This window comes from Podarcis vaucheri, assembly GCF_965113315.1.
Source record: "Podarcis vaucheri genome assembly, chromosome: 9".
NCBI classification, from domain to species: domain Eukaryota; kingdom Metazoa; phylum Chordata; class Lepidosauria; order Squamata; family Lacertidae; genus Podarcis; species Podarcis vaucheri.
The window spans coordinates 5,246,264-5,271,730 of NC_138767.1; the positions used below are offsets into that span (position 1 = coordinate 5,246,264).

The 25,467-nt window shown below is 47.7% G+C and overlaps 1 protein-coding gene across 2 annotated transcripts in view; it reads left to right on the forward strand.

Moving 5' to 3' along the window:
• GFRA4 (GDNF family receptor alpha 4) overlaps positions 1-25,467 on the forward strand; it is a 135,416-nt gene that overhangs the window by 94,027 nt on the left and 15,922 nt on the right. For both annotated transcript variants that reach the window (XM_082236563.1, XM_082236562.1), the window contains exons 3-5: positions 20,890-20,970; positions 22,773-23,118; positions 24,746-24,855. In XM_082236563.1, coding sequence (XP_082092689.1) covers positions 20,890-20,970; positions 22,773-23,118; positions 24,746-24,855 — 537 coding nt within the window. The remainder of the gene's footprint in view (positions 1-20,889; positions 20,971-22,772; positions 23,119-24,745; positions 24,856-25,467) is intronic.

A 25,467-nucleotide genomic window follows, 5' to 3' on the forward strand; every position in this document is an offset into this window, starting at 1 on the left:
AAAGGTCAGCACCAACACTTTGAATTGTGCTCTGAAACGTACTGGGAGCCAGTGTTGATCTTTCAAGACAGGTGTTATGTGGTCTCGGCGGCTGCTCCCAGTCACCAGTCTAGCTGCTGCATTCTAGATTAGTTGTACTTTCCGGGTCACCTTCAAAGGTAGCCCCACATAGAGCGCATTGCAGTAGTCCAAGCAAGAGATAACCAGAGCATGCATCACTCTGGAAAGACAGTAGCCCTGGCTACAAGCTCCACAGGTGAGAATGGTGCCTGTGGGAGGCACCTCTCTTTGGGGTGCAGGGGGGGCAGCTCAGAGACTAGGGGCGGCCGCAGCGGCTGCCCAGAGGACTCCCAAGGAGAGGGAAGAGGAGAGGAGGCTGAGGGAACACTCTACAAGGGAGCATGTTTGAAAAAGCGGGAGATGCTGCCAGTTCCGCAAGCAAGGGGTAACATAACTGGTCTCCTGAGCCCCACAGAAAGAATGTAGTTGGTTGAGGGAGCAGTGGACTCAGAAAGGTTGAAAACCTCTATCCTAGGCACATAAGAAGGCATCAATTTCTGTACTGCCCTGTTTGCATGCAGCTGCGGTTCATCTTCTCCCAAAAATGACATCATTCATCTCACTGTCTGCCACGGCAACATTACATGACTAAGAATATACAGTGGTACCTCGGGTTGCGAATGGGATCCGTTCCGGAGCCCCGTTCGCAACATGAGCAGAACGCAACCTGCGCCTCCGTGTCTGCACACGCATGGGTCACGACTCACCACTTCTGTGCATGCGTGTGACATCATTTTGAGTGTCTGCGCATGCACAAGCGGCGAAACCCGGAAGTAACCCTTTCCGGTACTTCCAGGTCACTGCGGGACGCAACCTGAAAAGACATAACCTGAACCGAATGTAACAAGAGGCTTTAATTCTGCAAGTTTAATTGCTTTTCAATGACTGTTATATGTTTTCAGCTTTCTGTATTCTATCTGTGTTCCTTTAATTTGTGTACGCTACCTTGAGTCAGCCCGGTCTGGGAAAAAGGCAGGGTGTAAATAAATACAATAGCAATTGTCATTATGCATCCATCCCAAGGTGGACAAATGGCCAGTAGCTTAATTCTTTATTGACAAAGCACAAACTTACGGTAGCTCCTGAGGCCCAATAAACATGCACACACATGTTTCTGGTGGGCAAGTAGTTGGCTCCACTCTCTGGGCTTGCGCTCAGAGCTGGACTATTGTAGCAATGCACACTCCTGCTCCCCATCTTCCAGCTCTGACACCGGCCTCGTAGGAGATGCGAAACTCCATAAATTGTGACGTCCCCTCCCTTCCCCTGGATCAGTGTCCGGCCCTGATAACTTCTCCAACCACTCGTCTGAGCCCTGCCAGTCCTGGGCATTACGTGATTTAAACACTGTGCATTACGTACATGGCATAATTTCATCACCATTGCCTTATTCCGCCCCACTCACTTCGGTGCAAAGGAAACGCAGTGCAAATGGATGGGGGCAACTTGATCAATTGCACAATGTTTGCAGACTGAAAGCAACAGCCAGCGGAGAATACCGATTGTGTTCCCTGGATTGATTTCCGTTGTGGGCATGGGACACGTAAGCAAACACCGGCCTTTTCCACTCTCGTTTCCATTTTCATATGAACACTCTGACATCCTTAACCCCTCCGTTGGCCTGAAGCAGACCAAACGCCATTTTTAAAATCTGTTTATTAACTAGATTTTTATCCTGCTTTTCAGGCAGTTAAGCATTTGTCACAGAGAGAGAGAGAGAGAGAGAGAGAGAGAGAGAGAGAGAGAGAGAGAGGAAAGGGTCATAGCTCAGTTGCAGAGCACCCACGTTGCATCTGCAGAGTTCAAAATTCAATCCCCAATGACATTTCCAGCTAGGGTTCAAAGAGAAGGCTAAGGGAGCTGGGCATGTTTAGCCTGGAGAAGAGGAGGTTAAGGGGTGATATGATAGCCATGTTCAAATATATAAAAGGATGTCACATAGAGGAGGGAGAAAGGTTGTTTTCTGCTGCTCCAGAGAAGCGGACACGGAGCAATGGATCCAAACTACAAGAAAGAAGATTCCACCTAAACATTAGGAAGAACTTCCTGACAGTAAGAGCTGTTCGACAGTGGAATTTGCTGCCCAGGAGTGTGGTGGAGTCTCCTACTTTGGAGGTCTTTAAGCAGAGGCTTGACAACCATATGTCAGGAGTGCTCTGATGGTGTTTCCTGCTTGGCAGGGGGTTGGACTCGATGGCCCTTGTGGTCTCTTCCAACTCTATGATTCTATGATTCTAGAACTCAGCAAGAAACCCTGGAAAGGCACCAACAGTGATTGCAGGTTATACTCTGCTAAACGGGCCAAGCAACTAAAAAACAACAACCTATTTTAGAGAGGTAAGAACCTAAGGAGAGCCTTCTGGATCAGGACAACAGCCCATCTAGCCCAGCATCCTGTTCTCACAGTGGTCCACCAGATGCCAGCAGGAAACCCGCAAGCAGGATCCAAGCAGAAGAGTCCAGTTGTGAGTTCCAGCAACTGGGATTCAGAAGCAGCACTGATTCCGAGCATCACCAGAAGCGGCTTAGTCCTGCTGACCACGTGACCCGGAAGCTGCACGCCGGCTCCCTCGGCCAATAAAGCGAGATGAGCGCTGCAACCCCAGAGTCGGCCACGACTGGACCTAACGGTCAGGGGTCCCTTTACCTTTACTAAACTTTCTAAATATCTGGGTAGGCTTGCATGTACGCTGTCAGGTTGCAGCCCCTGGTGAAATCTACTTCCTCGTAGTCAGCTACTCATTGCCTTGGCGACACAGGAAAGCACCAATTACATGCAGGTCATGTGGCCGTACCCCGTGGTGCTACTTTGGTGTGAGAAGTGGGCTGCGCGATTGATCCATTACCGAGGCGCTTTGGATCCTGACCAAAGGGAGCCGTTTCCCCCTGATCTCACTTCCGTCCCGACTCTGCTGCCCTCAACAGAGAGTTTGTCACCATTGATCTCCTCTGCGTTTGAAGTGTCAAATAACAAATTAAACAAGCACACAGGCTAATTAAACGCATGCTATTAAACAAGAGGCTGCTCTTGGCATTTATTCAGACATTTATTCCCCTTCTGGCTCCCTCCCAGCTCTCCGTGATGTCTCCCTTCCATGTCACATTGCCACTGAGCAAAGAGGCCCTTACGGATGTCCTTCTCTACGAGTGGAGGGGTGGAAGGTCACAATCCTGGCAGCACGGCCCTGTCACCTCCACGCCTCCCAGAGTCCAGAAAAGGAGATCTGCCTAGTGTGTGGACTCTAGGGACAGACGGATCTGCTTCTCTCTGTTCCTCGTTTTTCCAATCTTCAGTTCAGTTTGCGAATTCCTTTTCAAGCTCCCCGTGAAAATCCATCGGCAATTTTTAATGCTATTTTGCCTAGTGTACATGGAGTCCTTTTTGCAGGTAGTTTCCCCCCTATATAATAAGAACATAAGAAGAGTCTGTTGCATCAAGCCAATGGCCCACTCAGGTACCTGAACTATGGATACGCACAAGCAGGATTCGAACACAAGATCGCTCTCCCCTCCTGTGGCTTCCAGCAATTGCTGTTCAGAAGCATCATTGCCTTCAACTGTGGAGGCAGACCATAGACATTGAGGCTAGTAGCCATCGATACCCCTCTCCTCCATGTATCTGCGTGTGTTACTTTCACTAAAATATTTGTGTTTGTGCACACACACACACACACACCCAAGATATGCCTTTCTGCACATATTATGTGGCAGCAGAGAACTGCACTGAAAAATTCAGAGAAGTGACTTAGGAGACATGAAAAAAGGATTATAAATGGGTAAAGGTTTAATGGTAAGGATTTGCTGAACTAACAAATTGAACTGGAATACAAAGAAGGGAAGTATGAGGAGGTTGGAGGAAATAAGGGTATGGAAGTTATGTCATTGAAAATTAATGTGTGTTTTTAATTGTTTATTATTTTGTATGTTTATTTTTCATTTTTTTCTTATATCTAAAAATTCTTAATAAATATCTTATAAAAAAAACAAAATTCAGAGAAGTGAGATTTCAAAGATCAGGGAATTTTGGTTTTCCATATTGTTTTAGAAAGTACGGATCTGGTAGCTTCTCACTGCAATGCAAACAGAACCGAAATTCATAAAAGGGGAGGGGGAGGGAAGAGAAGGGAAATAAAAGATCAGGCTGAATTCAAATTAAAGGCCAGGCAGAATAGCTCTGTATTACAGGTCCAACGGAAGGAGGTTAAATCCTGCAGGGCCCTGGTCTCCTGGGACAGAGCATTCCACCAGGTCGGAGCCATCACTGAGAAGGCCCTGTCCCTGGTGGAGGATAGTCTGACTTCCTTAGGGCCTGGGACCTCTAAACTATGGTTATTCATGGACCTTAAGGTCCTCTGTGGGGCGGTCCCGTAATACAAGGGCCCTAAGCCACAAAGGGTACATTTAGAAGGTACATTGAACAGAGGGTGGGATAGATGACTTCACAAGTCCCTTCCAGCTCTAAAATCCTATGATTCTATGGCTGTGTCCAGGCCTGGCTGGATGCAGAGGTGTGTTATAAATTAGCACATGCAGTCAACAGTACTGTCCCAGCCCTGCCTGAAAATGACAAGGATTAAAACTGGGAACATTTCCATGCAAGGCTCTATGGTCCTTCGCAGACTGGAGTTTTCCAGAAAGCCCTCCTCAAAACTGGGCTCCCATCTCCCCTGATAGGGTTTCAGCAGGTTGGACTCTTGAACTTTACAATTCTACGATTACAATGTCCTGGTTTTTGGCAGAATGTCCGTGCACAATTTTGAAAAAGCGTGCAGAAGCACGTCTGTGGCAAGTGCCCTTTCCCATCATGCAAAATAGCATTTCCTTTTCCATTTTGGTCCCCTTGCTGGACAAGAAGAGTCTATTGAAGCCCATTGCTGTATGCCTAACCCTCCTGCCATCTTTAGTTTATTATGTTCCTTGGTGGAGAAGGGAAAAAACATTAGCAGAGCCAAGGATTTTAAATAAATCAACACACTGGCTGTGCGGTGCTCGCTGTCATAGCTGTGACGGAGATGAAAGCCTGTGTGTTGAAATAATCAGTCTTTTATTCTCATAAAGACTTTCTCCCCCCGCAACTTTGGGGCAAATGGGAAACGTCAGCAGAGCACCCCACAAATATGCAGACAAACCGAAGGATTCCGTAGAGGACGGGGGCCCCCATCATTCATCAATCTAACACCCCCTTAGACCACAGCAGAGTTTTTCTGTTGAAAGGGGAGGTGGCGGAGAAACCATTGTTGCGAGTCTCCAAACGGAACGCATCCCTCCTGGCTTTTCAGATGTTGTCTGATGTTGTTCTCAGTGACCTTCGCCGGTAGTTCTGGGCCACACATCTTGTGGTGGCTGGTTGGCATGACAACACTTCAAAGCCCTTTTCGAGCTCAGTGTGGGCCTTTCGAAACCGGAGGAGGAGGCAGGAAATGGGGAGGGCAAGAGTAGGAAGGAGGCGGATGGGAAGGCGAAACCTCCTGCAGTTTCTGACTGGGCAAAGCTGAGGGCACCGGCGGTGCTCAGGAGCCGTCAGTTGAACGGAGGAGATTCAGAGTCCACCCACCCACATTTGGGAATGGAGGAACTGTTCTCAAAGTGGCTGGCTGGATGCCTTTGGGGAAAACCCATGAGCAGGGTCCGAGGACAAAAGTCCTCTCTGCTCCTGTGGGCTTCCAGCAGCTGAAACTCTGAAGCATCGCTGCTTCTGACTGTGGAGGCAAAACAGAGCCATTGTGGCTAGTATAAGGTTACACCACACTGAGAGCCAGTGTGGTGTAGTGGTTAAGAGCGGTAGGCTCGTAATCTGGGGAACCGGGTTCGATTCCCTGCTCCTCCACATGCAGCTGCTGGGTGACCTTGGGCCAGTCACACTTCTTTGAAGTCTCTCAGCCCCACTCACCTCACAGAGTGTTTGTTGTGGGGGAGGAAGGGAAAGGAGAATGTGAGCCGCTTTGAGACTCCTTAAAGGGAGTGAAAGGCGGGATATCAAATCCAAACTCTTCTTCTTCTACCAGATGTCCCCATTTCCTGGGGACAGTCCCCGGATGTACAAATCAGTCCCTGTACAAAATCCTATCATTCCTACTGAATTTGGAAAGTGTCCCCGGATTCAATGAAAAAAATCTAGTAACCTTAGACTAGTAGCCATCGATAGCCCTCTCCTCCATGAAATGGATTGACACACCATTTCCAGCGGTGACTGTGTATAATTTTGTATCTGTTCCCCTTCCTCTGCTTTATCTGATGGCCACGATTCCAGTTGACCTAGTGGATTTGGTGGACTTCCTTGGCAAATGATCAAGTCATCGTGATCTGATTGGAAGGACTTCTGCGTTCCTTGGGATGTCTCTTAAATTTGGCTCATAAGTGAGCCCTTCTAATAACTGGAAAGAGGGAGGAGAACTACTCGTTAATAATAATAATAATAATAATAATAAATTTTATTTATACCCCGCCCTCCCCAGCCAAGACCGGGCTCAGGGCGGCTGACACCAGGTATAAAAACAATTGATTAAAATACAACTTAAAAACAAGATGAAAATACAACATTAAAATGCAGCCTCATTTCAGTGGAACTCAAAGCAAAAACTTTTGGGGGATCGAAACGTCAAATCTTCACCAAGGCCAACTATCCAGACTGGTCCTACGTGGGCCAGAAAAAAGCCAGGGAAGTCCCCAAATAGGAGTTCCATCACAGAAGGAGAAAGGAGAGTATATACTTTCTCTATGCAAGAGGCATCAGTTTCTCAATATCTAGCTTGCCCCCCCCAAAAAAAGCTCACATTACAGGCTGTTTGTGGGGGACACTAGTTTCTCAACAGGGGGTGTCCTACTAGGGACACAGAAACTGGTGAAGAAACTCCGCAGGGATTATGCAAAGCTTGAGACGCCAGGATTGAGAATGCCACTGACCTGTGTACCTAAAGTGAAACTTCACAGTGAATTTGGACATTCCTGGTCAACAGAAACACCCAAGGAACGTTGAGATGAGCAGACACAATGTCAACAGAACTAGCAAGGTTTCTCAGAGTGGGTCATTCAACCCTGGGTGGGGGGGGGAACATAAATTCTCCCATGGCCCAAGTTTGACTGATGGGTGGGATCGTCCATCTGTTAATCACCTGACATGGTCAGGTGACCAGCTTGTGCCTGCACGGACTATCAGCCGATAGTTGGGGCTTGCAAAGCACCATGCATGGATCTCGGCAAGCCTTGGTTTTCTGATCAGGAATACGAGGGCACAGAATCAGAGCCCCCACATATTCTTTTTCTACCCACATATTCAGTTTCCTCGTCCATCTAGCAGGACTCGCAGAAGATTGACTCTACCTTCCCAATGTTATGATTTCCGCTCCTGGTGTGACCAGTGAGGGCGCACCCATGTACAAAAATTGTTATAATGGCCTCTTAAGTGTGATAATTAGAGCATTACAGCCTTGGACTGTTTTTTATTCCTCCAAGCCACTAATTTTTGGCAAGTATTGAGTTTTTAAAGGGACCTCATAAAAGCGTTAACTCTGGGAGTCATAACTCTTGCCTTGTCAAGGCTCTGAGTGTTTTATGCTCCGTGGAAATTAAACCGGGAGTAAAACAAGGGCACCCAAGCGTAGGCTGGGAAATAGATGGATTAATAAAACACCACTGGGGGCTGGAAGAAAAGGTAGGGAGGCCGGGGAAGAAAAAAGTGGGGATGAATTACGATGTGAGGGAGGCGGAGAGAGAAAGAGAGGGAGAGGGAGAGAGAGAGGAAGATTGCTGAGGTGGTATCAAGACCCGTCTTTGGCACCCAAACATCGCCAAACATGTGAAAAGAGTTGGACTGCCAGACTCTGAGCAGGTACTGCATCAAAAATGTGCTCTGTGGTGCGTTTCCCCCTCTAACTATTCTCCATCAATTAATGAGAAAAGAAATTGCATTTGAAAATCAGCAAGAGAGAGAGAAAATGTTGGTGGGACTCTCATAGATGGAGGGCGGCAGGTTGTGTTGACATTGTTGCGTTTTCCTACCTTTTGTGGGGTCTGAGGGGTTTTGTGGCTGCCCTTCTAGAAATCTGGTGGACTGAATCCTGCAGCTCGCTCAGGTGCCAGCAGTTTCTGAAAGCGCCACGATGTTTTCGGCTGGGCGTTCCTGTAAGTGCAGGAAGCGGCGGAGACTCTCTCTCTCTTGCTCCTGAGAGCTGTCCATTGTTGGTGCTTGTTACAAGTGAAGTCTTCCCACTTCACACACAGACACAGTGCATAATTATTATTATTTTAAGGGGAAAGAGAAAACTGCCCTCAAAAACAACATCAGTGAGCATGCCAGTCTCAGGTGCTTAAAAGCCAGCCTTCCCAATTTCTTTTGGTTCATAGAATCATAGAATTGTAGCATTGGAAGGAATCCCAAGGTTCATCTAGTCCAACCCTCTGCAATGAAGGAATCTCAGCTGAAGAATCCCTGACAAATGGCCCTCCAACATCTGCTTAAAACCCTCCAACGAAGGAGAGTTCACAGTGTTTCAAGGGAGTCCGTTCCACTGTCGAACAGCTCTTACTGTCAGAAAGTTCTTCCTGAAGTTTTGTGAGAATCTGCTTCCTTGTAACTTGAATCCATTGCTTTGTGTCCTAAGCTATAGAATCATAGAATCATAGAGTTGGAAGAGACCACTATGGAGCAGGAGAAAACAAGCTTGCTCCATCTTCCATGTGACAGCCCTGGAGATATTTGAAGACGGCTATCACCTCTCTGTCTTCTCTTCTCCAAGCTAAGCAGCCCCAGTTCCCTCAACCGTTCCTCATAAGGCTTGGCTTCCAGACTCCCTCTTCTGCGCATGTTCCAACTTGTCAATATCATCCTTAAATTGTGGTGCCCATAACTGAACACAGGACTCCAGGTGGGGTGTGGACAGGGCAGACTAGAGGGTACTATTCAGCAGTGGAGCAAGCCAGTCGGGCTGCTCTGTGGGGCCTCCAAAGAGTCTGCCTGCCTCCTCCCACTCAGCCGCCCTACAGCTAAGGGGGAGGCAGTGGGCGGACCGTTTGGGGCAGTGCAGAGCCTACAGGCGCCCAAGCCACTACGTCACTCCCAGGAGAGACACGTGACTTGGGGGCGCTGCAGGCCCCACAGTGAGCGCCGCCCAGCATTTTGTCACCCCCCTCAGTGGTGACACCGGGGGCAGATTGCCCCCAACGCACCCTCCTTCCTCCGCCCCGGTACTATTACTTCCACACATGTTGTTGTTTAGCCGTTTAGTTGTGTCCGACTCTTCATGACCCTTCATGATCCATGAAAGGATCTAGGGGTCTTTGTAGGCCACAAGCTGAACATGAGTCAACAGGTTGATGCAGTAGCAAAAACCCCCCAACTCCCCCATACTATTCTGTTGTTGTTTAGTTGTTTAGTTGTGTCCGACTCTTTGTGACCCCATGGACCAGAGCACACCAGGCACTCCTGTCTTCCACTGCCTCCCGCAGTTGGGTCAAACTCATGCTGGTAGCTTCGAGAACACTGACCAACCATCTCGTTCTCTGTCATCCCCTTCTCCTTGTGCCCTCCATCTTTCCCAACATCAGGGTCTTTTCCAGGGAGTCTTCTCTTCTCATGAGGTGGCCAAAGTCTTGAAGCCTCAGCTTCAGGATCTGTCCTTCCAGTGAGCACTCAGGGCTGATTTCCTTCAGAATGGAGAGGTTTGATCTTCTTGCAGTCCATGGGACTGACTCTCAAGAGTCTCCTCCAGCACCATAATTCAAAAATTATCTCCTTCATGGATCACTGCCTTGCAATGGCGAAGGGGCTTGAATAACTCAGAGAAGCTATGAGCTAGGACGTGCAGGGCCACCCAAGATGGACAGGTCATAGTGGAGAGTTTTGACCAAACATGATCCACCTGGAGCAGGAACTGGCAAGCCACTCCAGTATCCCTGCCAAGAAAACTCCATGGACAAAGACAACAGGCATATTACTTCCAAACACACACACACACAAAACCCACACACACACAGCTGCCTGCATTTGGGGACTCTCCTTGGCTATTTGTTGACATCCGTCTGTCTCAAGAGACAATGGAGTGCACCTCCGAGGGTGCAGTCAAACTTCTAGAGAATCACAGCACGTGCTGTGGCTGCAGAGACCTTGCCTATGGGGGCTGTCATAATGTGTTAGGAATACATAGGAAGCGCCTTATACAGTCAGACTAACAGTCCATCTTCTCTAGCATTGCCTACTCTGACTGGCAGCTGCTCTCCAAGGTTTCAGGCGGAGAGTTTTCCCCAGTCCTACCCGGAGGTCAAGCACAGGAGGTGACTTTGTGTACAGAGCGCTTGACCAACCACTGAGCTCCTTTCCCCCATCATGTTCGCTGCAACGGCACCAACACGACCCCATCGCAAAGCCTTGAAGCTTGAAAGGCAATCAGTGGGCAGACACACGGCAGGACGCTGCAGCCAATCTGGTGTCCCTGGACTGGGAAAACAGCAACGCAGCTCAGCAAACGTGATTCATGGTGGTCGAATGAAGCCGAGAGCAGTTCTGAGAGACTGATGCCAGATTCCTGCCCCCAACGTGGACCCACAACCTGATGGCAACAAAAAATAATATCCGCCAAGATGCCCTTTCTTCTGGCATCCTAGCGCATCCCCCTTTTGACGGCTTCTCTTATTAAAAACGATTCTGCAGCCGGCTCCGCTTTGGCCTCCTGCGATTCCTCCCAATCTTTCTCCGGCATGAGAACTGGGTCTCCAGGAGTTGTTTCTCTTAGAAATTGCCCTCCGCCTTGTCCCCCAAACGTAGGATTGATGGATGAGTATCAGAGGAAGGGAGCTGAGACAATGCCAGCTTGTTTGCAAAGCCTCGTCTTTCACAGGCGCGAGCCCTCCAGAGGCCGTAAAGGCTTCCAAGAAGCCATTTATACAATCAATTATCAAAGCCCTTGTCCTGGGAATTTGTGGAGCGTATTATTTACTCAACGCCGAATAAAAGCAAAGATTGCATTTCGGGAACCTGCGCATTTGCAAGCGCCAGTGAAATTGTCTGAGGACAAAAAGTGGCCGCCGTCGTTACATAGGCAATTGTCCTCATCCAAGCAAGAGGATGCATATTTGGGGGATGGGTGTTCCCCTCTGGACTGAGGCTGTGCACACCCTCCCACTCCCTTTGCATCCAGCATGATCCCAAAGCTCTTTTGGGAAGTGGTCGATACACAACATTAGGCACAAGCCACGTCCATCCTGCAGTTTCCTATGAAATGTTATGTTGTGGTGCTATTTCTCCTTGTTAAAAATGAGGTGGTTTACATTTTTAAAACAACAACCCCCTCAGGGTCTCCCCATCCCTGCTTTGCTCAAACATCAGCTGTTGTTTAAAACTGCTGTTTTCCTCTAATTATGCCTCCATCCCTGTTGTTGTTGTTGTTGTTGTTGTTGTTGTTGTTGTTGTTGTTGTTGTTTTACTGTTGAGGGTTGCCAAACACCCTGAATCTCCCGCACATAGCCGGAATGTGGCATTTGGAAGCCGGGCCCAGATGAAAAGGGCTGAAATGTCTGGGAAAATCCGGGTGTAATGCAACCCTTGTCAGAAGTCTATATTTTGGCAAATCCCCCCCCCCCAAAAAAAGCTCAAAAACTGTCTCTCTCTCTCTCTCTCTCTCTCTCTCTCTCTCTCTCTCTCTGTGTGTGTGTGTGTGTGTGTGTGTGTGTGTGTGTGTGTGTGTGTGATTTTGCAAACTTCTGTGTCCATATTTCCACTTTTTGAAATTTGGAAACCCTATTACTATTACTATTTTTAATTTATTTATACCCCACCTTTTCTCTGATGGAATTCAAGGTGGCTTACAGATATAAACAAGAATCGCTAAAAACATAGACAAAACAGTAATTTAAAAAGTAATCATTGATCAAATGAAAACTATACATACATACGTGTGTGTGTGTGTGTGTGTGTGTGTGTGTGTGTGTGTATTAGGGGAAGCGAGTGGCGCTGTGCTCTAAACCACAGAGGCTGGGACTTGCCGATCAGAAGGTTGGTGGTTCGAATCCCCGCAACGGGGTGAGCTCCCGTTGCTCGGTCCCTGCTCCTGCCAACCTAGCAGTTCGAAAGCACGTCAAGTGCAAGATAAATAGGTACCACTCCGGCGGGAAGGTAAACGGCGTTTCCGTGCACTGCTCTGGTTCGCCAGAAGCGGCTTAGTCATGCTGGCCACATGTCCCGGAAGCTGTCTGCGGACAAACTCCGGCTCCCTCGGCCTAAAGAGCGAGATGAGCACCGCAACCCCAGAGTCATCTGTGACTGGTCAGGGGTACCTTTTCCTTTACTGTGTGTGTGTGTGTGTGTGTGTGTGTGTGTGTGTGTGTGTTTAAAACATACAAATAATTACCAGCCCTTCCATTAAAAGCAGTCAGTTCCCATAAGCCTGCTGGAACAAGGTCTTCAGCTTCCAATGGAAGCGCAACAAGGAGGGAGCCAGTCTGGCTTCTCTAAGGAGGAAGAGCCAAACTTGTCTGGGAGCCACCACCAAGAAGGTCCTCTCCTGAGTCCCTACCGACCGTGCCTGTGGGAGTGGTGGGACCAAAAGAAGGGCTTCCCCTGAAGATCTCAAAACCCAGGCAGGTTCATAGGAGGGAATACAGCCTTTCAGATAGCCCGGGCCCTCGCAAGCCAGAGGGACAGGGGGTCTTTGTTGAGGCTACTCAGCCTCCCCGCCTAGCAGCTGGTGTGTGAGGTAGCTCAGCAGCCACTTCCCCGTGCATCAGCTGGGCAGCCTCAACAAAGCCCCACTGCACCTCCAGCTTGCGAGGAGACCTTCCCCAGACATCCTCTTGGGCTCTGGGGAGGGTCTCCTCATGAGTCGCAAGGACTCTCCAGGGTGCTTCCCACTCATGGGTTCCACTTCCAGGTTCCCAGAGCTGTGTGCATGTGCGTTTGCACACAAGCGGGAAATTGCCAGTACTATGCCCATTTTTGTTTCTGTCTCCAGACGCCCCTGGCACATGGTTCCAGGGACTTTGTCCAGGAGGGAATGCATCCTGCAGGCTGAGGGAAAGGGTTTCCTATCCCTGTTCCAAAAGGTGAACTGTCTGTGCGCATCTTGTTGCTAACAGCTGCAGATAAAGGTAAAAGGTAAAGGGACCCCTGACCATTAGGTCCAGTCGTGCCAACTCTGGGGTTGCGGCGCTCATCTCGCTTTACTGGCCGAGGGAGCCAGTAAATATACCACCCTATAAGGGACACGGGTGGCACTGTGGGTTAAACCACAGAGCCTAGGACTTGTCGATCAGAAGGTTGCAGACGACTCTGGGGTTGTGGCGCTCATCTCGCTTTATTGGCCGAGGGAGCCGGCGTACAGCTTCCAGGTCATGTGGCCAGCATGACTAAGCCACTTCTGGCGAACCAGAGCAGCGCACGGAAATGCCGTTTACCTTCCCACCGGAGCGGTACCTATTTATCTACTTGCACTTTGACGTGCTTTCGAACTGCTAGGTTGGCAGGTGTTGCCAACATGTAGGACATGCCGATCAGAAGGTTGGCGGTTCGAATCCCCGTGACGGGGTGAGCTCCCATTGCTCAGTCCCTGCTCCTAGGCTCAGTGGTTTAACCCACAGCGCCAACCGCATCCCTACCAGCTGCAGATAGACTTCACCAAAAGTCTGACAGCCACTTTTGGGAAGCCCTCGAATCCAGAAGCCATTGCTGAATCTTACAGCAGATAATTCAATCCGAGAATTACAGGTGTAAAGAAAAGACTATCTTTTGTCTGGCCCCAGCCTGCCACCAATCATTTTCAGTGAGTGGCCCTCCCCCACGGCTAGCAACAGAGGTAAATAATTATAGGAGGACAAATGCATGCAAATCTGCGGGGATTTTTTGGTTACCATCCTGCAGAGTAGACCCCTCCTGGTTCTCAGGATCGCCGCGGCTTATGTAAACTGCTTCTGCAGACCATATAAATGTCAAAACGCACACACCAGGCTATTTTGTTTTTCGTATATTAAAAACTTGCTGAAAAAACTATTTACCTCCATAACACCCAGTGAGATGAGTGGCTACACTGGCACATTTTACGGTCCTTGGAGCAGATGAAAGGGGGAGCGACTGATTGAATATAATTAGCTTGATGTCTTCTGCGGGGAGTTATCTGCCAGGCTTGTGTGTCATTATCGCAGAGCTCCACTACAAAGGGCAGCCCACAAGGAGAAGATGTTGTGGTGTGTGTGCGTGGATTGCAAAGGTGCAGAGGCGCAAATGGATGTGGGCACATGCGCCGTCCAATGAAGTAAACGGAAGGAGATGGAAGGGGGTGAAGTCAGGGTGGGGAGACTTTAAGGCTGCAAGTTGAGCAACCAGCCGAGCGAGCGAACCCACAGCAAGGTCAGCAAAGCAGTGAAGGACAGATCCATACTAAACATTTAAAGCACATTCAACACACATTTAAAGCACGACTTATCCTTCAATCAATGTATCCTGGGAACTGTAGCTTCCCGCCCCCTCACAGAGCTACGGTTCCCAGGATTCTTTTGGGGAAACCACATGCATCACAAGGGGTTAGTCTAGAGGACCTTTGCAGGTCCCTTCCAAATCTACATTTCTATGAAATGTGTGGTCATGGACTGGTTGGATGCAGAGGAATGGTGGGAGGGAACCAGCTAGGGAACCACCAAGGGGAAAGGCTCAGAAGCCAAGGGTGGTGGTGGGACAATGATGAATGGTCAGAGGGAGAAGACTGAGAAAAGGAGGTGTCAGAAGCTGAAAGGGCAACAGGGCTTGGTGAGCTGGGAGAGTCTGTGGCAGAAAGCAGTCCCAAATCAGAGGCAGAGGCTGAAGCAGGAGAGGAGAGAGGAGAGAGGCAGAGATGAGTCTGACTGGTGCAGTGTCCCCCCTCCTGCTGTGACAGGCTCCCAGAACCAAGAAGAGGCATGAAAAGGGCAGGGGAGAGGTTAGTTGGCTGCAGGCACAGTCTCCAATCGCTTGGGGGAAACCCTGGAGAGCAGCAAACTTAGATGGCTGTGGGGAGGCGGCGACTTTCCGTCTCAGCAACTGATCCATGGGGCAAGACCTACTGGAGATGACCTGCTGTGCTCATTAGGCCTGACACTCAGCCAAGTCTGCGAAGTTCTTGCTAATAAAGAGTTAAGTCCAGCTCTGAACAATGTGATTTACTACCAGCTCGCTTCTGACATGTGCGATGGATGTACTTTAAATATATGGTGCGGATCTGAGGGTAAAGGAAGGGAGCCATCTTCAGATCGGGAGCCACATTCCCTCCTGGGCAACCTTTTAGGGGCTGCATGCCCACAATGCACAGGGCCAGAGGTAAGAGTGGAATGCAGGTTACATTTCATACCTTTGTACAGTAGGCTATGCTTGTCCAGAGGGTTCTGTGTACCACCCTCTTCATTCAAGCAAGCTGAAACGGGGGGGCGGGGGAGGCCAAGAGGCAGAGCTGAATCTGGCTGGTGAAGAGTCACAGGTGTCTCCCCCTCCTGCTGCAACAAGCTCCCCTCTCCACTGGTCTCCCAGGACCAGAAGAGGCATGAAAAGAGCAGAGGAGGCGCACACAGGCGCAGTCTCCGCTTGCTTGGAAGAAGCAAGCTCAAGAGCACGCAAAATCATTTGGTGAGGGTTTGGGGCAGGGCCAAAGAGGGGTGTGGCCTATGGAAGGGGTGTGGCTTCTGCAGATATCCAAGGGCCAGTCAAAGAGAGACCTGAGGAGGCCCACATTTGGTTCCCCACCCCTTGCACTACAATTGCCACCATCCCTGACCATTAGCTCTGCTGGCCTGGGACTGATGAGTGTCGGAAGTCCCACAACATCCAGTGAACCATATGCTCCCTGTCCCTGGACTACAAGAGGGACAGTGTCGCCTAATGGTTAGAGCGCTGGACTAGGGGCTGGGGGACCAGGGTTCAAATCCCCACTCAGCCATGAAGATTGCTGGGCGGCCTTGGGCCAGTCACTCACTCTCAGCCCAACCTCCCTGAGGATAGAAAGGAGAGGGGACAGAACCGTCTGCACCAGTTTGAGCTCCTTGGAGAAATGGTGGGAGGGAATTGAGTTTCGGAGGAAACTGAGCAGCGTTGAGGCCGTCCCAGTGGCAAGAGGCGAATGGGAGTACCAAGGAAGTGCATCAACAATCAGCTGCTGGGCAGGGAGAATTGATTGAAACCAATCCCAGCCATCATTATTTAGATCACCAAGCAGAAAGCCTTCATTTGCAATCATTGATTTTAATCCGTTTTTCCCCATGGGTGCCTCAGTTTCCCAACCACCCGGCTCCCACCCCCCCAAGGAAATGTACATAGTGATTTGTTGATATAACCATTAAAAGCATGTTGATTTACAACCATGCTGAGTTTTTCCCTGCTTTCCGCATATCTCTTCTCCTCGCTATGGCAGTAGCGTACTCCAGCAATATGCATTTATTTGAGCAATTATAGATTCCCCCCCCCCTTTCTCCTCCTTTCCCCCAGTTTTTTTTTATATATTTTTTAAGGAACTGCACAATTTTTACTGCTTCGGAAAACAGAGGATGGTAAATTGCTTATTGTTCAAAATAGCTCTGCCCCTGGTTTTGTGAGAGGGGAGAGATAAAATAGAAGGCTGAAGAAGCACTCTCATGGAAAATTATCAAAGAGAAAGCTGTGAAATCAATCCAACAATAAGGCTTTTTTTAAAAAAAAAGACACATGCAGATTCCCCACTGAGAAAGCCTCTCAGACCTCATTTCCTTGGCAAGCCTGGTGCGCAGGCTGTAACCCCTACTGGGTGGAGGTAGCCCGGGCCCATGTTCAGATGACCTTCAGGTTAGACTACTGCAATGTAGGTTACGTGGGGCTGCCTTTGAAGACTGTCCAGAAAGCTCCATTCGTCTAACATCAGTTGGATGCCTTAAGGATCGCCTGAACGCTGGTGGCTGTTATGTATTCAGGGGTCTCTGTTTGCCTGAGCTTCAGTCTGGACTAAGGATTCTCAGCCCCTATGTCCCAATTCGATACATGATATCCAATCACAGAACATTTCAGGATTTGGGTCCCTGCCATTGGCCCTTAAAACTCTGAGTTATGATTCGCAGCTTGGAAGTTTAGACAGTCAATCGTGTTCGGAGTGGGAGTGGCCCAGGCCTTCAGAAATGTATATAAGCAGTTGCTTTGCCCCTGTTGTCTAGTTCTGTTAGTTCAATAAAGTTCTTGCTGTTATCGCCGTGTCTTGCCTCGTGGGAACCCACCTGCACTTCAGTGGCCATCACTGCATACTGTGGCAGGGAGTTCCACAGTTTAACTCTGTGCTGCGTGAAGAAGGACTTTGTCTTTTTTTCTGTTTTTCAATTTTTATTTCAAAACAAAAAAAAATTACAAACATCAAATTCAAAATCCACATTCATTTTCTAACATAAGCCTATTACATATATTACCTAAATTAAAATATATCTAATTGTTCTAGGCTTCCCTTTGTTATATGTAAATACAATGCAATTAACAAATTATATTATAAATTATATTATAGGTTCCCATATACCCCCTACTTCCCTTCACCCATGTGTGATCTCACTATTTTACTTCTTCCATCTTGTTGTTTTGTTATAATTTAATAATTATTCTATTGATTCTATTATTATTTTCTTGCTTACCCCTGCATGTTTTACCCATTCTCTATTAATAATTCCGGAACCATATGTTTTTCATGTATTCCTTCACTCCGTCCCACTCTGAAGGACTTTCTTTTACCTCCCCTGAATCTTCCAGGATTCAGGTTCATTGGAGGTCAACAAGTTCTAGTGTTGAGTTGCATTAATTTGTAGTAAGACTGTTGTTGTTGTTTAGTCATGTCTAGTAGGAGATGGGTGATTGACTCAATGGGTATGGTAAACCTGTTGACAACTGTTAACGACTACAGAAAAAAGCAAGGGATAGTATGCAGATGACCAAAAATAGCTTTAGCATATGCAATAACATTTAGCAGTATGCGGGAGGCAGTAGAAGACAGAAGTGCCTGGCGTGCTCTGGTCCATGGGGTCACGAAGAGTCGGACATGATTAAATGACTAAACAACAACATGCAATGAGACAAGAATCCAATATCTCTATTCAGAGCAGGTCTCTCCATAGTTTTCAGTTTAGTGTTGTTGTTGTTTAGTCGTGTCCGACTCTTCGTGACTCCATGGACCAGAGCACCCCAGGCACTCTTGTCTTCCACTTCCTCCCGCAGTTTGGTCAAACTAATGCTGGTAGCTTCGAGAACACTGTCCAACCATCTCGTCCTCTGTCGTCCCCTTCTCCTTGTGCCCTCCATCTTTCCCAACATCAGGGTCTTTTCCAGGGAGTCGAGTCTTCTTATGAGGTGGCCAAAGTATTGGATCCTCAGCTTCAGGATCTGTCCTTCCAGTGAGCACTCAGGGCTGATTTCCTTCAGAATGGATAGGTTTGATCTTCTTGCAGTCCATGGGACTCTCCAGAGTCTCCTCCAGCACCAGAATTCAAAAGCATCCATTCTTTGGCGATCAGCCTTCTTTATGGTCCAGCTCTCACTTCCATACACCACCACTGGGAAAACCATAGCTTTAACTATAGGGACCTTTGTTGGCAAGGTGATGTCCTACATTGATCAATTCCACCCAAACCTGCACATTGCTTCTATAAAGGAAAGTTCAACGGGGAGACTGTCAAATAACTGAATAACTGAAGACATCAAGGTTTCAATGTTCCATGATATAAGGAAGCATCTGGGAGGCTGCAGAACTCACATTAAAGTTGCCTCTCATTCGCCTTAATCTCTCCATGGCTTTCCAGTGTGGTGTAGTGGTTAAGAGCGGTAGTCACGTAATCTGGGGAACCGGGTTCGCGTCCCCGCTCCTCCACCTGCAGCTGCTGGGTGACCTTGGGCCAGTCACACTTCTTTGATGTCTCTCAGCCCCACTCACCTCACAGAGTGTTTGTTGTGGGGGAGGAAGGGAAAGGAGAATGTTAGCCGCTTTGAGACTCCTTAAAGGGAGTAAAAGGCGGGATATCAAATCCAAACTCTTCTTCTTCTTCTTCTTCAGTACTGTTGACCACAGTTTCCTTCTGGGGCATCTCAGTGAAGATCACAGAATCTGAGAGTTGGAAGGGACCCAACAGTCATCTAGTCCAACCTGCTGCAATACAGGAATCTCAGCTAAAGCGTCCATGGCTGATCCAACCTCTGCTTAAAAATATCCAAGGAAGGAGAACCCACCACTTATCGTAGGAGTCTGTTCCGCTGCTGAACAGCTCTTACTGTCAGAAAGTTTGTCCAGATATTTAGTCAGAATCTCCTTTCTTGAAGTTAATGGTTCGAGTTCTACCCTCCAGAGCAGGAGAGAACAAGCATGCTCCCTCTTCTATGTGACAGCCCTTAAGATATGTCACATGGAAGGAGTGGGTTGGTGGCGATGCACCTTGATGGTTCCACTCCTACCTCCAGGTCCATTTCCAGAAAGGAGTCATGGGAGGCAACTGTTCATCACCATGGGAGATGTCCTGCAGTGTCCACAGGGTACCACCTTGTCCCCAATGCCGTTTAGCATTTATGTGAAGTCTCTGAGATCTGTGATCAGATTTGGAGTGATGTGAAGTTGACTCCCAGCTCGGTCGCTCTGCTCCATCTGAATCAGAAGAGGCGGTTGAGTGCATGGAGGCTGTGATGTTTTTGGTGTGCGCCAACAAACTGAGCCCTATTGCTCAAAAGGCAGAGGTGTTATGCGTCCCAGGTTTTCATGCCTGGGAGGTGGGGAGGTTGCATTCCCATGGAAGGAGCAGGGGGTGTCCTGGATTCAACACTGTTTCGGGGGGTTCAGGTGGCCTCCATGACAAGGAATTGCCTTTTTCTTTTCTTTTTTAAAAATAATTTTAATTGAATGGTTTTATGTTACAAAAAACAATACAACCATACTACCACTAAATATAATTAAGAAATAAAAATTACATACATCAATATTTAGTTTGTTATTTGTTATTTACTGTCTTATTTCCTCCCAAACATTCCACACAAAAACACACATATGTACAGACACCCACACACAAAATGATAATAATGAAAGTAAATATTTTTCCCCTTTTATCTTCTAAAATTTTTTCTTCAACTTTGACTTCCTGTCAAGTCCCTTTGCATATATTTTATCTTACAATCGAATGTACACAAAACAATAAACCTTTCTAAATAAATTTTCCAATACATTCTGAAAGCATAATAAATCCTTAATTGTTGTCCATCTCCTTTTAGTTCCTTTATCACTCGAATGCTAGCACGGAGTCAAAACTATTATTGTATTTTTGAACATAACTTCTATAACCATCTCATTTTTCCACTGCCTTTTTCACCAGTTACGGCTCCTTTTGGACAGAGATGACTTGGGGGCTGTCCTTAAAGATGACTTCAACCGCTCCAAAATGCAGCAGCCAGATTGCTGGTTGGGGTTCTATAGACATATCATATAACCTGCTTTAAAACAGCTGCACTGCTCATTTCCGGGTCCAATACCTCACAAAGCCCTAAACAACTCAGGACCCAAATATCTGAAAGACCACCTCCTTCCCATCAGACCACCTTGGGTGCTGAGATTGGCAGGGGGCCCTCCTGGTAGCTCCTCCCCCCTCAGAGGTTCAGGGTGGGACATGGTCTTCCCTGTGGTGGCTCCTAAACTGTGAAACTCCCTCCCTACAGAGATGCATCTGGTGCCCTCACTGCACAGCTTTTGGAGAACGCCAAGGACATGCCTCTTTCTCCCCTGGCTTTTGACACTTGAGGTGTATATTTTCCAGACCCGCCTTGTTTTTACAATTGTAAATTGTTCTGAGCTGTTTCTTTCTGCAGTGATATTTTCCTCCAGTGACATCGATTTCTGTCTTCCTTAGGCATGAACGTCATGGAGAGTTCCCCTTACGAACCCTTTGTGAGGGGCTTTGACTACGTCCGATTGGCTTCCATCACTGCAGGTATGTCTTCGAAGGGGTGTTCCCCTTGTCCCTAGCCCCAGGCCGTCTCTTAGAAGTGGCAGGGAAATGGACTTCAGCTCCCTTGTGATCCCAGGAAGTCTCCAAGCAAAGCCTTTTCACTTGCCTGAACTGTTTGATTTCTGCCCATGCTGACGTAAGAAGGAGAATCAAACATTTTCTGCTCCTTCCTTCTTTCTCAGAGTTCCTCCAGAGGCCACCTTGTTTTTCCACCAGTGGTCAGTTCTGTGGGAATGTTCAGGGAGGCAGGAGAAGATATATTGTTTATTCATATCCTTCCTAACTTGCGCTGGCAGAGTTTCACATTCCCCTTTTAAACGCACAGCAGATAGCTGGTTGCAGGCTCATAAAAGCCTCTCACTATTATATACAATTATATAGTATTGAATTGTATATTCCTGGTAAGTTCCCTTTTTCCCTCTTAAAAGAATAAACACACGGCAATCTTGTGTAAAGTATATAAAAGAAGTTTACTCACACGTTCAGTTCACAGTTGGATCCCTGAAGGCAGACTTAGTTACAAAGTATATCCATGTGGACCTATCCCATATGGGGATAATCCCAGGGTCCTCTGTTGGCTGGAAGCTGAAAGCCAACAGAGCATTTCTTGCTAAAAAAAAGCTGCTCCATTGACGAATGGAGTCAAAAAGAGAGAGTGCTGTGCTCCTTGCCCTTTTGTGTTACCTGGACAGGTAAGGTCACGCCCACCTCTAGTCACATGCAAAGGAAGTATGTCCCAGCCAGGAGGAAACAGGAAGCTTGCGACTGGCTGGACCAAACATCCCCCTGCATGTCCACTCTAGGAAAACAAGGAATGTTGTACTTGACTGCTACTCATGTATCACATCCCACAAGTTCCTCTTCTTGCCCACAAATCTAAAGCTGCAAATGCACCACATGTTTAAAGCACATTCCCTAAGCCCACAAACACACACACACACAAATCGTGGGAACTGTAGTTTTCCCCTACAAAGCCACAGTTCCTAGAACCCATGACAAACTACAGTTCTCTGGGGGAGGCAGTACTTGAAATGTATGTAGACACACTGAAATTAATAGCCATGGCTAACTTTGGTCCATTAATTTCAGTGTGCCTACTCTGAGTAAAAGCCAACCTATTTTCTGCCTCTGCCTTTATCCTTTGCAACTAGCATAGATTCCCCATTCCGAGCACCCAGTTCCTTTGCAGACAGCTGTGAAAGAAGCCTGGCATTGTTTCCACTACCATACCTCCCACAAGTGGACGCGGGTGGCGCTGTGGGTTAAACCACAGAGTCTAGGACTTGCCGATCAGAAGGTTGGCGGTTCGAATCCCCGCGACGGGGTGAGCTCCCGTTGCTCGGTCCCTGCTCCTGCCAACCTAGCAGTTCAAAAGCATGTCAAAGTGCAAGTAGATAAATAGGTACCGCTCCGGTGGGAAGGTAAACGGCATTTCCGTGCGCTGCTCTGGTTCACCAGAAGCAGCTTAGTCATGCTGGCCACGTGACCTGGAAGCTGTACGCCGGCTCCCTCGGCCAATAAAACAAGATGAGCGCCGCAACCCCAGAGTCGTCTGCAACCTTCTGATCGACAAGTCCTAGGCTCTGTGGTTTAACCCACACTGCCACCCGTGTCCCTTATAGGGTGGTATATCAACTTATTATTATTATTATTATTATTATTATTATTATTATTATTATTATTCGTTAAGCCATAGAGGTATAGTATCGTAGAGTTGAAAGGGGCATCCAGCCCACCCCAATGCAAGGATGGGCATTTGGGACTGGCGTCTCTCTGCCCCGCAGGCTCCGAGAATGAGGTCACCCAGGTGAATCGCTGCTTGGATGCCGCCAAGGCCTGCAATGTGGACGAGGTTTGCCAGCGCCTTCGGACGGAGTACGTCTCCTCCTGCATCCGCCGCACGGCCCGGGCGGACACCTGCAACCGCTCCAAGTGCCACAAGGCCTTGCGGAAGTTCTTTGACCGCGTGCCCCCCGAGTACACGCACGAGCTGCTCTTCTGCCCCTGCGACGACACGGCCTGCGCGGAGAGGCGTAGGCAGACTATCGTGCCCACCTGCTCCTACGAGGCCAAGGAGAGACCCAACTGCTTGGCGCCCCTCGACTCCTGCCGGGTGAACTACGTCTGCAGGTACGTTGAGTTTCGCGCCCCGTTGCCACTGCAAAGTGGAACTCTGTTTCTGTGGTTCGTTTTGCATACCGTACACCCCTGCATATTTTACATGAACTAAACCATCCAGTAATCCATTCTTACATCCATCAAATCTTATTCACACTGTTGAATTTATCTCAATGTTTCTGGCATTTTTGAATGAACACAATTTTCACCCATATATTCAGTAAACATTTTCCAGTCTTCTTTAAACATGCATTCTTCTCGTTCTGTTATTCTATATGTTAAATCTGCAAGCTGCACATATTCCATCAGTTTAAGTTGCCATTCTTCTTTCTTGCTCGTTTTCCATTTTGGGGCTAACGAGACACAGGCCACAGTAGTAGCATACATAAATAGTCCTTTTTGATGTCTGGGAATTTCCCTCTGAATTATCCCCACCACAAAGCGCTCTGGTTTTTTTGGAAAGATAAACATTTTTTTCAATTCATTTTATATCATTTCCCAATATTCTTTTACCCTTTTACACTTCCATCACATATGATAAAATGTACCCTCAACCTCTTCACATCTCCAGCACTTATCTGATTCAGACATATACATTTGAGTAAGTCTACTTGGAGTTAAATACCATCTGTAAATCATTTTCAGGTGGTTTCATGGTATGCAAAATGAACCACGGAAAGAGAAGAGGGGAAGTTGTTGATTTAAGGTTGTTTAAATGAATATTTTGAAATGCAATTTAGAAAATTTAATAAATTTAATAAATTTATATTTATATAGGAAAGTGGAACTCTGGAGCCTGAGGTTAAAAAAGAAAGCCCGTCTCTTTTCCCCTTATAGAGGTGATGGAAAAGAGGCCACAGCGTGGGGTTTCTTTTTCATGCACCCAGCCCCCTGGTGCAGAGAAAGCGTCCAGTTTGATGTGCTTAAGAACCATGGTGCTGGCGATCAGGTCCAGCTCACTGTTAGTCCCCGGCATCAGCAGAGAAAGTAAAAAATATAAATGTTCTTTTGTCCTTTGTTTTGCACAAAGAGAGCGAGAGAAGCCTTTGATTGGGATGCCTTGGTCCTGAGCAGACTTGAGTTATCTGTATGTGGAAATAGACCAATGGGACCCCTTGTCTTTGCTGGAGCTGCAACGTGGTGTCAGAAAAGCACGACACCCTTGTGTTTGTGCGTGTGGAAACTCTGCAGCTTTCTCCCTTGACATTGGTGCTTAGCAGTGCCACTGGAGCTCACAGGAGATAGAGAGATGGAGAGATAGAGAGATAGATCAGTTACCTTCTGAATGCATGCATTAAAAAAAAATTGTGTCCATAGTGAAGAATGAGAAGCAGGAGCAGGAACCAGGACGTATCCGAGGTGACATGATTCTGAACGCCAGCAGCTGGGGCTCACAAATGGGGAATCATAGAACTGTTGGAAGGGATCCCAAGGATCATAGAACTGTTGGAAGGGATCCCAATGATCTTCTTGTCCAACCCCCTGCAAGGCAAGAATCTTATAGCCCTTGCTGAAAGGCATGGCAGTGAAAAACATCAGGAGGGCATCAGGGCTGGGAAAGGCTGCCTTGTCGAGGGTCTGCTTTTGATATGAGCATGTCAGATTGCAAATAACTTCTCCCCTTTTGCCTCTCTCCCAGATCCCGTTACGCCGAGTTCCAGTTCAACTGCCAATCCTCTGCGCAGTCTGCGACAGGGTGCCAGAGGGAAAATTACGCTGCCTGTCTGCTGGCCTATACTGGGATCATAGGTACATAGCGGGGATTTGCTTAAATTTTGCTTGTTTTCAGCCGCCCAGAAAAATCGCTGCCATGTTAATTCAAACATTGCTCCATTGGCGATTCCTCCATGCTGAAGTTTATAGCCCTAACTGGCACAGAATGTGAATGGAAACTCAGGGTCCTTTGAAACATTGCAAAGCATCAGATCATGTGTAGCTTAGTGCTTAAAATAAAAGACAGCGTCATCTTACTTAAAACCCACAGTCAACTGCAAAAATATACCCACCTCAACCTTTCAAGGGGTTCATCCACACTTTTGCTTGACCCATATTTTGATCGTATTATTTACTAAATAATTACCCCAAGTCCAAGAGTTTCCTCTTTGTTCTGTGATTGTGCCTTGTGAAAATCCTGTCTTACCCACTGAACTGAACCTCATTTAAACAAAAGCTCTTGGATTTTCCACGCATCTGGTGCTTCTAAGAAAATTGCCAAGTCCCTTTGGCCACATAGACACTGACAGCAGCAGGATGACATTTTAAACATTCATGGTTTCCCTCAAAGAATTGTGGGAGCTGTAGTCTGTTGAGGGTGCTGAGGGTTGATAGGAGACCCCCCTGTTCCCTTCCCAGAACTACAAT